The sequence below is a fragment of the Engraulis encrasicolus genome, chromosome 11, assembly GCF_034702125.1.
Source record: "Engraulis encrasicolus isolate BLACKSEA-1 chromosome 11, IST_EnEncr_1.0, whole genome shotgun sequence".
Taxonomy (NCBI): Eukaryota; Metazoa; Chordata; class Actinopteri; order Clupeiformes; family Engraulidae; genus Engraulis; species Engraulis encrasicolus.
Window position 1 is genome coordinate 16731270 of NC_085867.1, and position 12328 is coordinate 16743597.

At 44.1% G+C, this 12328-nt stretch overlaps 1 protein-coding gene across 1 annotated transcript; it reads left to right on the top strand.

Moving 5' to 3' along the window:
• On the top strand, positions 1-3035 carry stc1l (stanniocalcin 1, like). The gene is made up of 4 exons (XM_063211214.1): positions 1-211; positions 536-678; positions 954-1165; positions 2703-3035. The coding sequence occupies exons 1-4, from the start codon at positions 100-102 to the stop codon at positions 2992-2994; spliced, it is 759 nt and encodes a 252-aa protein (XP_063067284.1). The 5' UTR covers positions 1-99; the 3' UTR covers positions 2995-3035.
• The last annotated feature ends 9293 nt before the right edge of the window (positions 3036-12328 follow it).

Here is a 12328-nt window from a genome sequence, read left to right on the forward strand (position 1 = left end):
ACAAGGGCGTTTCTGGACGCGTTTTCCAAACCCCTTTCGGAAGCCTCGTAACATCTGTTTTATTGGCGTGTACAATTGCGACCTCACTATTCTACAACAATGCTACACACAGCTGTGTTTCTTCTTTTCGGCTTCCTGGCCGCATCAGCCTATGATATGGACCAGCAAGAAAGCTCTCCTAGAAGAGCGCGATTTTCCTCCAACAGTCCATGTAAGTTTTTTTTCCCTTTTACGCACAGTGCACAGTGTCTCTTTTGGTTAGCCGTGAGGTGCGCAGCCTACACTACTTGTGAAAAGCTTTTTTCACTTTACATTCCTTGACTGGAATGCTGAATTGTCTGTAAGACGAGCTAATTGTTATTGATGTGTGCAGCTGCCATACCTCACTCCTAGACTTGTTAATTATCCGGCGGAAATGTAATCTCTCTCTCTCTCTCTCTCTCTCTCTCTCTCTCTCTCTCTCTCTCTCTCTCTCTCTCTCTCTCTCTCTCTCTCTCTCTCTCTCTCTCTCTCTCTCTCTCTCTCTCTCTCTCAGCGGATGTGGCCCGCTGCCTCAACGGTGCCCTGCAGGTGGGTTGCGGCACCTTTGCGTGCCTGGAGAACTCCACCTGTGATACTGATGGCATGCACGACATCTGCAACAACTTCCTTAGCGCCGCGGCTGTTTTCAACACAGAGGTATGCATACATGCACCAAAACACCGCAATGTACAATGTTGTTTTAACACCTAGCCTAGCATTCCTACTGCTTGTGCACTCTCTGTCCAGGTGAAAGACCCACCTGTCAAACTTATTAGTGTCAAATATTACAAGAAATTGTTTTATAATTTATCATTTTTTATGAACACCTTCTTATAGATTACCTGACTTTAATGTACAGTAGCCTATATCTGTAGTTATAGCACCTGCCTTGGTAGTATCTGACCAGTTATGTGCCATCTTATCTTCCCCAGGGTAAGACTTTCGTGAAGGAAAGCCTGAGGTGTATTGCCAATGGCGTCACCTCTAAAGTGTTCCAGTCCATCCGCCATTGCCCTTCCTTCCAAAAGATGATTGCTGAGGTCCAGGAGGACTGCTACAGCAAGCTAGACATCTGCAAAGTGGCACACACCAACCCAGACGCCATTGGAGAGGTGGTCCAGGTGCCAATGCACTTTCCAAACAGGTAGGCATTTAAAAGAGTATTATAAGTTACAGTAACAACTGTACTATTTGTATATGAGGCCATACTTGTCCAGCTTCCTTTCTATAGGGTTGGCCTCTGAAATGTATCCAATTCATTTACTTATTATGGAGCATGAACACAAACGATTTTGAACATGTGGAAATCCTTCCACCTGTCCAAAAGCTATCGCGCAAACAAAAGTCAGCCATATTGAAAGTTGGCCATCTTGAAAGCATAGGACTCCGTAATAAGTGAATGTACACATTACAGAGACTTAAGTTTAACTTAGTTTAGCAAGTTTAACTTGTTCATCAAAGGTTATGGCAAAAATAAAACCGGTGACACAAGGAAAGACAAAGGCATGGACTCATGTACGGCCGGACAACCAGAGAGTAGTATACCTCTGTCACACCTCTTTTGGCAGCCGGAGACATTATAACATTTGTGTTGTCATGATATTAACTGAAGAACAAGAAGCGTGTCTATGACATGGGGCGTCAAACTTTTTAGTACAGAGAATGAGCAAGAGATTGCGGCCTTTTCTACTCCAGTAGGCAATCTGATGATTTTTATTGGACACACACCCAAAGACAGCAACAACCACTTTCCCAAACTTGACCGTGCTTACAATTGTAGCAAATGACATGAACTGAACCCATCTTTTCTGTGATCAAGTTCTTTTTCGAGGTGGGGTGAGGGTTTAGACAGTAACTCAGTACAGTAGTAATAATAAGCATCTCGTACATGTGAATGAAGGCATACACATCATCCTTTGAGTTCACATAGTACTTTGTGTCCATCCTTTGATTGCCAAGGTACAGTATGGCCAACAAGGGCATTACAAGAAAAAAAAGAAAGATTTTCTTTACACGCACTGGTCATACAAAGAATTGAAATTACATTTCTTACTTTCCCATGCATACATTATTACATTACATTACATTTTACTTAGCTGACGCTTTCATTTTGTTCAAAGCGACTTACAACTATTATTTTTCAGGGTATTGGTTACAGTCCCTGGTGCAATGTGGGGTAGGTGCCTTGCTCAAGGGCACTTCAGCCATGGATGGAGGTGTAAGGAGAGGTCAGGGGGGATTTGAACCGGCAACCCCTAGATTGAAAGACCAACTCTCTAACCACTAGGCCACGGCTGACCCAGAACATTATTCAGACATATAGACAAGAGAACTGAACCCATATTGCTTTTCTGCCCGTCAGGTCATGGGTGGGTCATGGGTGAGCAGGGCAGTCATGGGTGAGCGGTTAGGGCGTCAGACTTGCGTCCCAGAGGTTGCCGGTTCGACTCCCGACCCGCCAGGTTGGTGTGGGGAGTAATCAACCAGTGCTCTCCCCCATCCTCCTCCATGACTGAGGTACCCTGAGCATGGTACCGTCCCACCGCACTGCTCCCCATGGGGCGCCACTGAGGGCTGCCCCCTTGCACGGGTGAGGCATAAATGCAATTTTGTTGTGTGCAGTGTTCACTTGTGTGCTGTGGAGTGCTGTGTCACAATGGCGTTCTTCTTTCTTTCTTTAGGTACTACAGCACTCTCCTGCAGAGCCTGATGGAGTGCCCAGAGGACACTGTGGCCACGGTGCGCACCGCCCTGCTGGCCAGGCTGGGGCCCGACATGTACACCCTCTTCCAGCTGCTGCAGAGCAAGCCCTGCCCCTCCGAAGCAGTGGCCCCCGGGCACGGCGGCATGGGGGGACCAGGGGGCTACCGGTGGGCCATGCCCCCCATGTTCAAGATCCAGCCCAGCCTGCGCACCCGCGACCCTACTCACCTCTTCGCCAGGAAGCGCTCTGTCGACGAGGAGAGCCCTTAGAATGTGAGCCGCTTTGAAGGATGGATGTATTGTGGTGGTGGTGGTGGCGGTGGCGGTGGCGGCCCCTTTGTAGGAGTGAAGGAGTAGAGAAGGCCTCTTCCCACACACACTGCACACACACTACACACACACACACACACACACACACACACACGCACGCACGCACACACACACACACACTACACACACACACACACACACACACACACACACACACACACACACACACACACACACACACACACACACACACACACACACACACAGCTTCACCGTACAGAATGCATTTTCTCACTTTTGTCATTGTGCACACATCTGCTGCAATGTCCCTGGATACAGAAATGGCCGTATATGTATTAACGTGGCCTTCAGGCAGAAACGAATGCATCTCGTTATCATTACCATCTACCTATATAGCGCCAGGTTCTCTGGAGCATCTGCAAGAATACCATAACATGAAGATATATCAACAAACAGCACTTCAATGCATTCGTTTTTTGCATTTTTATTTCCCAAGAGTAAAAACCTTGTTCTTGGGCAATGCATTCGTAAAAACAGATCATCATTTTGTATCCAAGAGGCCAACCCCATGTTAAACAACCAACCAAGAAAATACTTAAAACGCATAGTGGTATTCTTATTGATATTTATTTTCTTACCAAATGTAATTTATGCCATGATGATGATATTATATTTTATCGTTGTTGTCACAACATTATTTTGTTGTTGTTGTGGTGGGGTTTAAAATGAGGGGCATCACAAATGTAAACTAAGCTAAAAGAAAAGGTGTGCAATTCCATGCTGGTCATGGCTTTGAGCGTGATATGAGTTGGTGTTGCCCAGAAATGATTCTGCTTTGTCTTGTTGGGCAACATGACATTTTCGTGAATGGGTTTGTTTTTGTTTTTTTGTTTGATAGAATCTAACCATGATTTATCGCCATCGAGAATAAATGTTGATTGAAGAGCCAAATGATTTGTTTTTGTTCTCTTTTTTCTTGTTCACTGTAAAAATGCCTATTTTACTTAAAATGGGACAACTGCTTTCTGGGGAAAACAGGAAATTCAATAAACCGATTTGCTTTAAGAACTATGTTGTTTGAACTATGTGTTTGTTTTTGTTATATGAAGATATTTCATGTTGAAGAAGTATTGCATCATAACAAACATGTTTATCTACCACATGGGGCATATAACTGCTGCTCAGCATCTGAGGTGCGAATTCAAGGTTATGGAACCATAAAGACAGGGTTTCGTGGTGGTGGAGGCGGAAAATACACCATGACTGACTCCTGTGACGTTCTTCTGCACCACAGAGGCCACTGACACCAAAACAGTGGAACCAAAAAGAAAAAAAATAGCCCAGGCATATTTGGCATAGAATCCCCCTCCCCTCACCCACACACACACACACACACACACACACACACACACACACAAACACACACACACAAACACACACACACACACACACACACACACACACACACACACACACACACACACACACATACACACACACACACACAAACACATAAACACACACACACACATACACACTCACACACACACACCCTCCCGCTTCACTGCTATTGGCTATATTATAATGGCCTTAAACGATGGACAAGTCATTAAGGGAAATTAAAAGCAAAAACACACACAAAAACAAAACAAAACAAAATGCATCAGCCCTTGACAACTGTCAGTCCACTGGGAGAATGCCCCGTAATAGTAGATGACCAATCTATCCCTGACTGAGACCTTCTACTACTGCGCCACACAAAACTTGCTAAGATGTTCACCACAAACATTGTTGACTAAGAGTGTAAAAACTTTCTCCACAACTGGGCCAGGGAAAGGAAGAAAGGATTGTATGAAAGCCGCAAGTATGATGAAATGAAATGCTCTGTGCTTCATAAATGTAACGTGTAAGAACATTTGCTGCAGTCTAAAAGCTGTCCAGTAGATGGCAGCATGCTCCACTCACTCGCTGGAGATCACAGAACGGTCTGGTGCATTCCTCACTTGTTGAATTTGGAATGACTGAAGGCACCCACAAAGCGGGCTCTATTAGTTCGTCCCTTAAAAAAAAACCTGAATCACTCTAGTGTCTCAGGTAATATAATGTCAGAGCAATGACATAGCCTACTGTCATCTTCTATACCTGCCAACCTTGTGGCTTAGTTATTACACAACTAGGATATTAATGTTATTTCACAATCAAACAACCAATTTTGCTGTCAGTTTTTGACAGAGTAACGCATCTGTGACATGAGCTGACCAAGCAGCGGGAAGGGCCCATGGCAGTAGGGGCCCACTGATGATACCATGTGTTGAATCATTTAACCCCTGTAAGGTGTTCAAGTTTGTTGGACCCATTTTCAGTTTTTCGCTCAACGAAAGCAATAGGATTTCTTTTGCCCTTGGAACATATTGCTATTACCCTGGGGGTGTTTCTGGGTATGGTGGACCCAATACATTTGGGGGCTTACGTATACATCAATATTTTCAAAACCTATTGCTATAATACTACTCAGATGTTGACTAGACAAGACAAAGGGTGAGCTATGTGGAAAGGGGGTGCGTGTATTGTTGGGTGCTCCAGTAATATATCCTTTTTGCAACCTTGCGCAAGAAGAGCACTAGTGGCGCAATCTGAGAGCTCAGATTGAATTTACTCTTTTTCCCCCTATCCTTCTCTCTGTATGTCTCACCATCAAAACCTTACATTACACAGAAATTCACAAACATGATGAAGGGAACAAGGGGTTGCACAGGAGCAGTGATTTTTCTATTGGCCTGGGTCCAGCGGATCCAAACACCTTTCATGTAACATAAACACAAACACCGTACAAGGCCTTTTTAAAGGGACACTGTGCAGGAAATGGTCAAAAAAGGTAGGCCTACTGCAACTATGCTGCTCATTGAAACTGGGCTGCCTATTGCCAAATTTAATCTTTACCTGAAATTTTACTGAGGAATAAACAAATATTTTCTAGTCCAAGTAGCCTACAGTCATTTTTGCAGCTAAAATTGGCTATTTTTGGAAATTCAATATGGCGGACCATGGAGAAGATCCCCCTTTTCATGTATGAAAAGTGCAATTTTTCCAGTCATAATGAATACTTAGAATTTGATGGTGGTGGTAAGTATTCATGAAAAAGGTAACATTAGTGAATGGGCAGCATGAATTCTGGAAATAAACAACTACAAATCTCACACAGTGTCCTTTTAAGGATTGTGTGGTACCTGTCCATGAATGGGCTTGAAGGCCCATGGGGAGCTGGGTTGGGACGTCTGGCCAGGGACATTTCTCTGACCTATACCTTCCCTGTCTCTCTCTCCATCTCACTCCCTGTCCACTTCTTCAACTGTTGTGTGATAATAAAGGCAGAAAGACCCCAATGTAACTCCTCTTACTGCAGCTGGGGTCGCCGGCGACCCTATTCACTTGCTGAAAATGCTAAACTACATCATAACAACATTGCTATGACATTACAGAGAGCCATAGTGCTGCGCTAAGGGGTTAACACACACTGCTCCACCAGTGGAACGCTGTAATAGTTACTGGATTTTTAAAAAAAAATGACTATAGGCCTACTATAATAATACCACACCACTATAACAGTGGTCACAAGTATCTTAATACAGGATCTTACTTGGTCATTGCCATTCTGGGAACATCTAATTTATAGAAGGGCAGTGTCTTACTGGGTTAAAAAAGACGTGATTTTGTCATAAACTCATACAAGGTCCACTGGGGGATTTGCCCCCCTTATAGTGAATCGTTAGTGACTGCCAACCCAAATGTATGATGGTACATTGATAACACCAACCCTCAAATGCAGATGATCCCTTCATTAAGTCCACTATCTGTAGCAACTGAGCAACCGTGCCACACAGTACACCACACAGGGGTGCCAAATAAATAGATAAACTGATGCTGATGCTGGAAGCAGATGCGTATATATAGATTTAGTAAAGGTAAAAGACAAGTAAAAACTCTCATGATGGATGAAGTAGAATAACTGGTGTAATTTACTGTGTAATTGGATGTAGTCTAACTAGTGTTGAACTTACATCATGAATTTACTTCTTTTTCTTCTACTTTATACACCTTTGGCAGGAAGACAGCCAGTAGGTTACAAATCATTGCAACTCCTCCAGAAAACCTCCTGGTGGCGCCAAAACCTCGTTCAAAAAAATAGACGACACTCTGGGTGCATCCCAATATATGACCTTGCCTCCTCCACTTGCCTCCTCCACTTGCTTCTCGTCATGATGACATCACAGACAACAGCATTATATTTCAATATCTTGCAAAAGCTCAATTATAGAGTCTTTTTCTCATTTGCAATTGGGATGGTGAATGAAAAACAGTCCCTCAAAAGTTGTTGTGGCGAGGCTGACAGCTGGGAAACTTTATCGTTTTCTCCACGGAGGAGGGACCAGGAGGCGGGGCGAGGAGACAAGCACAAGTGGAGGAGGCAAGGACACATATTGGGATGCACCCTCTGCCACGGTTGTCGTCCATCACCTGCAGATGGAGCAGAGGGTGCACATGGCAGGACTGGTTGTTGTTGTTGCTCAGCCCTGAGGAGCAGAACATCTCCACAGCTGTTTGTCACTGCAAGATGTGCGGTCGGTCGTCCTCCCACAAAACAGGACAGGATAAGTTATTAACAGAGTAGCTGGACTTGGCAGGTGGCTAAGAAGACACATGGATAGGAGGACACATCTTTGAAGTTAACATTGTAGGCCTACAGCTGGAACACGTGACCGGACTGGACCTCTACTTTCCCAGGCCATCTTGTCCCACTCAGCGTGTGTTCTGGCTCTACAATGTTGACTGGGAATGTAGGAGTGCGGTCACATGTTCCTTCTCCTACCTGTGATTTCACTTGAAACACCTCATCTACCTGCCTCAAGAGTTGGGCTAATTAGGGTCAGCTGGTTTGGTGAGTTACCTGAACCAAATACAGTAGACCATTAGGTGGCAAGAGTGATATTTCCCCTAAAACAAATAAAATAGCAGTTTGTTTGTAGGGTCTGGACATAATCTTGCTAAAAATAATTAATGTGTTTATTATGATCAGATTCATCAACTGTCACCGGCAAACTGTATCAGTGTGGAGGAGCGTTCTCATGAGGGACAATTCTTTCAGGCTGTAGGGCAACCGAAGGTGGACCTTCCGACCTTCTTACAATTTACTTACAATTTACTATTTAAAACAAATTGGCCAATGTTTTAAAAGTTTGATAAATGCATTTATATGTGCTTGTGCAGAGGCGGGGCTAATGGCTCACTGCGGAGGGGTCGCCGGGGTGATGCTCCTGGTCCGCCCACTCAATCTGCGTATATGCTTGTCAGAGAAGTCAACAGGGGAGGACAAAGGCTGTCTCTTGTCCCGGCCCTAGGGAGAGAGGGGGGCCAGAATTGGATCCACATGACATTGTATGTATTGGGCCCTCTCAGATGTCTTTGTCCCGGGCCCAGGCAAAGCTGTCGGCGGCCCTGTGACTGTGCACTATAGAGGACCTTTTCCCAGAAATCGACAGTATGGAATCGACAATCAGAGACTCGGAGTCAACCTGAGTGACTGCCGCTGAATTTGAACCTTGGGCCTACACAAACAGGAAATAAAGGAAGCCATTCTGCAATAGCAGGTTTTCGGTCTTGGAAAGTCATTTCGATTTCCCAACATGGCTCTCTTGAGAAGCACTGACGCTGAGGAGACAGGAAAAAAAGCAAACTCCCACCATGCTGGTCAATGAAAGTAAGCGATGTATCATCAATCACATAAGCAGAGGTAGTAGGATAAATTGCTGGAGAAATTTCCTGGAAAAGCTGATACAAATGGAAGAGCTGTCCTTGTTTTCTCAGATACATCAGCTGAGTCACATGCCTCAAACCTTCTACATTCATAACATTAAAAAATGAACCACTTGGGAGCAATTTATAATGACGCACACACGACACACTCCACTCTCCACCACTCTCTAATGCTGGCTTTCTGGAGCTCTTCACAACAAGACATAATGTCTTTGTTTATGAGGTCTTTCCAACCCCATTACATCAACTGTAAATGATTAAATCCTGGTGGCCTCATAAAAATGCTTATTTATGGCCTATGAAATAAATTTAGATGGTTACGTTGCAACTCAGCTGACTTTGTGGGGCCAGTTCCAGTATGCCTTTGGAAAGGATGGCCTTCCAGCCATTGCACACTTCTAAACAAGTGTGAAGAATATGTTGCACACCGGTTGCACAAGTAGGCTATGCTCAGGGTGCCTGTATGGAGATGAGGAAGAACTAAACACAGACTGTTAGAATTAACCTCAGAATGACAACGACAATCTTTTCCAATACTATATATTACTGTACAATAGAAAGAAAGAAAGAAAGAAAGAAAGAAAGAAAGAAAGAAAGAAAGAAAGAGAGAGAGAGAGAGAGAGAGAGAGAGAGAGAGAGAGAGAGAGAGAGAGAGAGAGAGAGAGAGAGAGAGATCAAGCAGAAGAAAAAAATATTTTTTTAACAATGATTTCCACCACAAGCAAATTGAGCATTTTGGTCATATTTGACAGCTTTCATTCACTCCCACTGACTGACAGACAGACACATGTAAATGCATGTATGTCCCATTGCCCCATTGAAGGCATCTCCACTGTGTGAACATCATGATCCTGTCTGACAGCTTTGATTCACAAGCAGCCAGGCAGACAGACAGACAGAAGACAAGAAATCTTACTCTGTATAAAGCCACCAAGTACGATGATAAAAAAATATATGTAAAGATAAAGAAAATTAATTCAAAACGTCCTAACACAAAAGCGCTTCCACATGCAGCGTGAGCGTCATTGGTCGCGGTCTGACAGCCTTGGAGGCCCCCTGATTCACCTCCTCTGTCAAGCGGGAGGTGTTTGTGCGCCGCAGCCCGCCACCTCACCGTCTCACATCGACACACACATGGACGGGGCCAGCGACCCAGTCTCACGCTGCCATTACTCATCCCCGCACTGACACGGCGGTGACGCTTTAGCAAAGAAATATGGTAGTAGTGGTGGTGGTGGTGGTGAGGGTGGTGGTGGTAGTGGTGTGTGGGGTGGTGTTTGTTGCGTCCGTGGATGGGCTGTGAACACAAGAGAATGTAGCTGTTATTTATCATGATGGCATATTGCAGACTATGTCTCATATTTGATCATGGTTCCTAATGGGCAGTCTACTGTGCAATAAGTCTTTAAAACTAAAGGTCACTAAATTATGCCTGTAAACCAGGAATTCAGGAAATTCAATTGTAAATTGAAACACTGATTTGGCTGACACCAGCAACATTTGCAATTGTCAAAATAATTGGCTATCTGTTAACACTAATTGTTTTTCCTCTGACCTTTGGTAGGGAAATGCACTTGCTATAATAGCACTTTTAAATGTATTACACTTTGGGTTTTTGTCACAACTTTATATAGGCTGCAGAGGCTTATACCAGAGATATTCTATAGAGATATGCCAACATAATAGGTTTCTATGGGCACCTAACGCGACCAGGTTCCGGTCTGCCTAAAGGGGCGTGTCATAATGCTCCTACAATGAATAGAACAGTCCTTAGGTCTGCCTAAGGGGGGCCATAATAGAACCAGGAAACAATGGGCCAATGGAACCTCTCTCTCTCTACTCTCTCTGCTTATACTTTTCAACTGTAACTGTTTATATGGGATGGGTATCTAAGGATTGGAAAGGGAATCTAGTTCATGATGGGCAGCTGTGTCCTAATGCAACATGTTTAGGGAGGTAGAGGGTTGCAGGTTTGAACCCCACCCTTACCTCTCTCTACACCTCCGTCCATGGCTGAAGTGACCTTGAGCAAGGCACCTAAGCCCACACTGCTCCAGGGACTGTAACCAATACCTGTAAATACATGTAAGTTGCTTTGGATAACAGTGTCAGTTAACCCTACGCATAATGTATTTTCTCAGATTGCATGTATCTCTTCTTGCACCCACCAATCACCTAAGAAGGTACAGTAGTTCCTCATAAAGGGTTTACATGTGCCATGTGCTGTGAACGCTTGAGCATTTTGTTTCTGTAACAGTGGCTACATTTACATTAAGTTTTTACATTCCGAATTAATAATTCAGAATTATGTAGTTCTGTCGAGTTTACTGTGATCTTTCATTTAATTCTGAATTGTGAGGTGTTTACATGAAGTGGAATGAACCTTTATTCAGAAATAAAGTGAGTTCATTCTGAATTAAATATCTCATGTAAGCATAGCCAGTGTGATGTTAGCAAAGAACACAACGCTAATAACACAGTGCAAGTCCAAAATGTATAATGCCTATTTTTTGCTTCTGATAGTTAGGATGATACTGATCTTGATGATGAAAACAATGATAATGATAAAAGTAATCTCTTCTGGAAAAAAAACTATAGCTCACTGGGACTAAGACCAAAGACAAAGATTGGCCACTCTGTGAAATAGTGCAGCTGGAATGTTCCAGATAAACTCTTATCCAAGACGGCGACCAGGGCCCCTGACTGCTTTGGCCAGGCCTGGGACAAACTCATCTGAAAGGGCCCCCATCTCAATACATACAATATAATGAGCAACCAAGTCTGGAGAGCCCCCTCTCCCCTGGGCCCTGGACAATAGGTCTCGATGGTCTCCCCTGCAGCTTTCCTGGTGTCGACCACCCATCAGCTCCCTTCCTTGGGCGTCTGTGTGTGCGTGCACGGTGTGTTAGGGAACACCCTTTTCCTTTCCTTTCCTTTCCTTTCCTGGGCTTTATACACTTCCTTTCCTGCTGGCTGTGTGGGTGATGGACCCAGTGGCACGTAGTATGCTGCAGCTTCTGCAGCAGGGGCTGATGTCATCCTCCCCCTCCTGTGACCGTCTCAAGGAGCCTGGAGGAGACATACTGTCGTGAAGTGATTTTCAACCACTCTGCCGTGGCACATCAGTGTGCTTTGAGAGATCCTCAGGTGTGCCTTGGCATTGAACCCAATATGTCGAATATGTCCTTTTAGTAAAAACACCTTTGTATTAGTTATATGACTGTAAAATGCATTTTCCTGTGTGTATATTCCATCCATACTCAAGACACGTTGATAATAATGACTGCGACTCATTGATGTAAGCTACGGATTGTCATTTTATTAAAACAATTTTGGTTAGCGGTGTGCCTTGAGATTATTTCCATTGAAAGTGTAACTAGGGTCAACAAAGGTTGAAAAACACTACTGTAGTTCACAGTGCGATAAACAGAAAAGGGTGACAACCTGCCAACCCCACTGTCAAGTCTGCACGAACAGATTCATCATTATCTGTCACCTGTAG

Coding starts and splice junctions, on each gene's coding strand:
- stc1l (XM_063211214.1), top strand. CDS start 100: ATGCTACACACAGCTGTGTTTCTTCTTTTCGGCTTCCTGGCCGCATCA. Junction 212..535: donor ATTTTCCTCCAACAGTCCAT/GTAAGTTTTTTT, acceptor TCTCTCTCTCAG/CGGATGTGGCCCGCTGCCTC. Junction 679..953: donor CGGCTGTTTTCAACACAGAG/GTATGCATACAT, acceptor TATCTTCCCCAG/GGTAAGACTTTCGTGAAGGA.